This window comes from Etheostoma cragini, chromosome 7, assembly GCF_013103735.1.
Source record: "Etheostoma cragini isolate CJK2018 chromosome 7, CSU_Ecrag_1.0, whole genome shotgun sequence".
In the NCBI taxonomy this organism is placed as follows: Eukaryota; Metazoa; Chordata; class Actinopteri; order Perciformes; family Percidae; genus Etheostoma; species Etheostoma cragini.
The window spans coordinates 5,945,109-5,950,698 of NC_048413.1; the positions used below are offsets into that span (position 1 = coordinate 5,945,109).

Sequence of the window (5,590 nt, forward strand, 5' to 3'; positions counted from 1 at the left end):
TCCACAATACAATCCATACAGAAAATGCTGTAAAGATGTAAAAACAGTGTGTAAATCCATGGAATTGTTTTTTCTTACAAGTGTTTTGCAGCATTCTCCCCATAACATCAATATGATGACAATATGTGCATTTCTCAGATGTTGATGGTCAGTGGCCTAGCATGCTATTAATTTAACATTGACGTTCATGGCCATGAAACTCAAATCTGTGGCATACCTCTGACTAGATCCCCTGCTAACACGGATCCAGCTCCAGTATATAGGTAACAGCTTGCACCTGTGACATGTTTGGAGGAACAGCACACAAAAAGAAGAAAATACACATAATTTACAACTGCAAAGTCAGACTTCAAAGAACGAACTGCCGAACAGAGAATAGTACAGCTTCGGGTAGCATAGTATCATATGGAATAGAGTACTTTCAGTGGTCTGTATTTTCAGCCTTGGATCAGCAGGCCTCAGACACTGTTAGGGTTGTAACAGAGCATGTTCAGTTGCAGGTTCTCATCCCAGTGTCTGATGATGATGAAGAGCTGGTTGGCAGCAGACTTGATGGAGGCTAAGTCTCGGCCTTCTGGGATTTCCTGCGCACTCAACCACATGCTGGCTTTGGCGGCTACCAGTTCCCACTCTATGAAATGACTGGCAGAGCTGTGCTCCAGCCAGGCAAGAGCCACCGCTGTGGCCCACACCATGCTCTCTGGATCCAGCATCCTCTTTAGCACACCGCTGGGCGATGCTGTATCTAAGCTGCCTGACCCTGAGCCCCGTCCACCGTCCACCAGTGAGTGTTGGAAGAGCGGGGGCTCAGCACTGGTGGAAGGACTGCCTAATGAGGACGGCCTAGCATCCGTCCAGGAACTCCTGGCCAGATGAAAAGGGCTGTTGATGCCTACAGCGTGCTGATATGTTTCTGGTTCATACAGGGATTTGTGTCCGTCTTCGGCAATCTCAGCACGGCGGCTGCTGGTGTGAGACAGGTGGCCAAGGCTGCTGCGGTGGCTGGTGAAGGGGGACGTCCACTTGAGCTTGTCCATAGGCACACTAATGACATCACAAAGAGCCGTGTCCAGGGGAAATGCACCACTAGCCAACTGCAACAACACCTGTGCAGAAGGAAATAGTTAACAGTGTAACATAAATTAGGCATATATTATTTTATTTTCCAACCTTTATTCAGCAGTGGGTGCTACTTGTAAAGGAGGAAGGGTGCATTTAAATTTTTTGAATGCACTAGTGCAGTGCCCAATCAAGAAGTGCCTGAAATGGGCCGACTGCTTGGCATCATTGTACCCTCAAATACTTAATATCCAACTTAATATCCAACTATACTACTCGCTTACTTTGTACTTGTACTTTAGAGGAGAACATTGTACTAAAACCTGACAGAGAAATGTTATTGGTTACGTTGCAGATTCAGATTTTACTCAAAGAACATCACAATTAAAATGTGGAGAAATCACTGACATTTGCCCATAGAAATCAAATGGAGAATCTATGGAGAATGGAGAATTAAAAGACACAATCACATACACACGCACGCCGAGGTTTTATATACTATTTTATAGTCGGATGACAAACACAAATTAAGACGTGCGCTTGGACCTTAACTGATTTGAGTGCTTGCTGTTCTGAACTGCTCTGCACCTTGTAGCAACAGTCTATGGTTCATTACTTCCTGCTCAAATCTGCAGCTGAGCGTGAGGTGCATCGCAATAGGATACCTCAAAGGTCGTCGTTAAATGAAGGGGAAATAATTTTTTGGGGGGATAGGCATTCTGATCATTTTTGAAAGATGTTTTCTTTCCTTTGAATTTGAAAAGTGATGAATAATACATGGCCAAGGCGGTATGCACTGCATAATTAGAGCCTCCTTCCAGGTCTCGGTTGTGTCAGGTAGGAGCAGAGTACAGTAAGTAAGCCTAGACTTTAGGCCTCTCTAAGAAAATTACTTGTTTTATTATATTATTATATATTTATTATAATTGTTCTAAGACTTGCAATTTATTTTGCTAGGTAGAAAAAGACCGTGTTCAGGAAAACAGGATTTGATTTTGGATTTTGAAAAAACTAAAAACTGCCAAAGTGTTGCATGTTTTTCAGTTCACTTGGATAAGATTATACAACTCCTTCCTTAGTCAATTATAGATCAAATTAATAGTGGAATTGTGATATACAAACTACAATTCTAGATTCAGTATGCTTACATGCCGCACACTTTATCAAATCAGCTTAGCTCTGCTACTGCTTGTTGTTCCATGCACTCCAACTGTCACAGACTGCGACACATTTGTCTCTTCCTACACATCTACAGTCGGTTTAAATCTGTGCGTTCACGTGTTATAGATCTGCTGCTCACCAGAGGAATGTAGTCTTTGTTCTCGTTGTCACTCTCTCCAATTGAATCACCGGACTTGCTGTGAGATCGACACATGAATCCTTTAGCAGCCCGAGTCAGGAGTCGAGTCCTGCTGAGGGCCAACCTTATAGAGATATTAGACATTAGATTGAGTCTATTGCTTGTATATAGATAGGGGAAGCAATTGCTTATTTTCAGTATTATGTAAATTTCCAATAGGAACCAAATTGAGATATAGAATATAGACAGAATTGCTTAACAACTGTTTGATGGATTGGCATGACATCTGTACATGCTTTCCTGGTCTCCAGAGGATGAATCCTAAGGACTTTGGTGAACATCTGACTTTTCTCTAGCAGCATAGTCTATCAGATGTGATTGTCGGATGGTCAAATAGCTTCACCACCCGATAAGGATGTTAATAAAGAGAGCAGTAATGAATGTGCAGTAATGAATGTACAGTTTATGGCTCCCCATGTCTGTGCATGCAGTAATACCAGTTCTACAGCACATTTATGTTGCCAGCCATTCTACAATCACCCACCTGGCAGAAAAAAGGCTCTCCACCGATTTCTGGGATTGGTCGGAGGTCACAGATGGACTCCTTTGAGCGACTTGGAGACAGAGAGGCAGAGTTAGACAATGGGAGGAGAGAGAGGAAGCAGTAGTGGCATTTTCTGCCTCTTGTCTGTTTAGTTCTCAACATGAGCCTCACATAATAAAAAGATAAAACCCCCACTGAGATGCAACGGAGACAGCAGAGGACACATATTCCAGCTGGCTCTCCTCCACAGTTCTTGTGCAAGTGTGTTTATGCCTTCAGTGTGTGCTCATTGTTTTGTTTTTCCAGACAGTACTCATCGATACAAGCCCCGGAATCAGTTACAAGAATTGGGACCAGAATGTCAATAATATCATGTTTCACAGTTTGAACTATGCCACAGTATGGCCCAGAAAAACACAAGAGACTGGCAGACAGTTTATGTCAAAGGTCTTTGTGGAGGAAAATGGATGAGATGCAGCAAATTCACTGACCGCTTGATGTGTTGCACGTACCCTCTGTGAAGCTACATCTCTCCCAGCCGGCGGAGGAAGGGGTGCTGCAGGGAGAGACACCATCCTCTCCATCTTCGACAATGATCAAAAAGATGGGAAATCAACTCTCAGTTGCCCTTTACTTAGTTCAATTCCTTTTACAAAATCATGCCTTCTTTTTTTCTCTCAAAACTTAACCAGATGTTTTAAAAAAAGACCAGGCAGCATTACCAGGCAACACTGAAGCAACTCATTTGCATCGGTGCCCCCTGTGCACGTCTTTCCATGGCAGGTGCTCCAGCAGTGTGCTAGTCTTAGCGCCTGCTGTTGCTATGCCACCACTGAAAGCAAGTGTAACATTTTCTGTCCTTTTGCGGACGTTTTAATTAGTATTTTTGATGTAAAGCGGCACAAAGCTTTCTCGAATGCTCAACACCTTCCAGTTACAGGTGCTGACGATGCAAGACTGCAACCTTTCCAATTCCAATACCACCTTCACCTTCTAACTAGTGTATATTCACTATTTTGTTTGCAATAAAAGATGTCTTCTATGAATGAATGCATGAATTGTGAGCTTCGACTCCCTACTGCCACCCTTTGCTAAGTGTCATTCCCCCCCCATCCCCCCCCATCTATCCACTGACACTCTCTAATAAAGTAAAAAGCCCCATAAAACATAATTTAAAAGAAAATGTATAAATAAATTGTGAGCTATGTGAGCCTACTGTTGGGCAGCAGGACATCTTCAGCTTCCTCTGACATGCCTCCAGACTGAGAGCGACCCAGTCCGATGGAGTAGCCTCTGTTCTTCCTGCTCCCTGAACGAGACCTGGAATGGGAGCCCCTCTTCAGACCTTCACCTGAAAACAACATTAAATTGTTCATTTTCTTTTTACAGTAGGCAGGCATATGTAGTACTTTGAAAGTGAGTCCAGGTTGACATAATTATGGATCCAGGCTTGCTTTAGACTGAACCACAATCACAGTTTGGTTTCAGTATGTGGACACAGGTGAGTGGAAAAGACAATAGCTCTAAGTAAGAATGCCAAATCAGTAATAATGTAGGGAGAGAAACAGGTTGCAACATTGACAGTTAAAGGAATAGTTATATTTTGGATAATGTGCTTATTTTGCTTTCTTGGCTGGGAGCAGTGAATTGAAGTCTCTACTGTTTGCCTGGCAACCTCAACATGACAACAGTGTTTCCTTCCTTCTAACCTCTTGTGGATTTCTGAGGACTATGGTTACCTGGTCCTCAGATCTCTGCAGGGTAAATCCAGACAGCTAGCTAGACTATATGTCCAATCAGAGTTTTCTGTTCCACGACTAAAACTACTTCTGAACGCACACGTTCCAACAAAACAAGTTCCAACCAGAGCCCGTTTTCCTCCCGTCCCAGAACGCTGAGTGGTCTAGCCAGACCCTCCTCCACAGCTGTGCAGCATGTGGGGGAGGGTCTGGCAAAGCAAGACTAGAGCATTTCAACACATTCAAAACTTCAAAGTAATTTATTTGAAGAAATAAAATCATTTCAAATTATATAAAATGCAGAAAAGCAGCAGCTTTTGAATTCTGTAAAGATTCGATTATTAAAATTCTTGTCAATGAATCTAAATTGTTCTCTGGCGGACGGTTCCCGTGCACGGGATGTAAACTCGCCGTTTTTCGAAAGTGCTGACTTCTTTCCTAAATTGTAAGCATTAAACCGTCATAAACACGCTCATGCCATACATCATTTGAAAGCTTAGAGTCTCCTGATTCCATCGAGCCCACACACGAAGCAATAAGGTGACTCACAACGGTGATAATCATGTTCTGAAGTAAAGAAACACAGAAAGATTTGAGTCTAATCGAGTGTGTGTTTCCTACCTGTCTCCTCGTGTCTTTAATCACAGCGGTAAAAGATCGCCAAAAACCTTAGTTTCCTACATCGAAAACACCCTAAGGTATTAGAATATCCAAGCCTTGTACTCCATAATTATCTGGTCCCCTCACAATCTTGTAGTTTCAGCCCAAGTTTTGACGTAGAGAAATCTAGAGAGTGCATCATTTATTGGTTTCTATCGTGTATATCTTTTTCCGTGAACACGGTACAGCAAAACCAAAGACAGCGTTACATTAGGTTCGTTCGAGATGAACTGCGCCTCGCCTGTAAAGTGGACGAGAGCAGGCGGCAGCAGCGGGGGCGGGGAAAAA

General features: G+C 43.0%; 1 protein-coding gene across 1 annotated transcript in view; it reads right to left on the bottom strand.

Annotated features, from left to right (window-relative positions):
- Positions 1–5,590, bottom strand: part of vwa5b1 (von Willebrand factor A domain containing 5B1) — a 37,839-nt gene continuing 32,249 nt past the window's right edge. The window contains exons 17-21 of the mRNA XM_034877597.1: positions 4,120–4,254; positions 3,416–3,487; positions 2,904–2,973; positions 2,360–2,483; positions 1–1,106 (exon numbers count right to left, since the gene is read on the bottom strand). Of these exons, the coding sequence (XP_034733488.1) occupies positions 459–1,106; positions 2,360–2,483; positions 2,904–2,973; positions 3,416–3,487; positions 4,120–4,254 (1,049 nt within the window). The 3' untranslated portion in view covers positions 1–458. The remainder of the gene's footprint in view (positions 1,107–2,359; positions 2,484–2,903; positions 2,974–3,415; positions 3,488–4,119; positions 4,255–5,590) is intronic.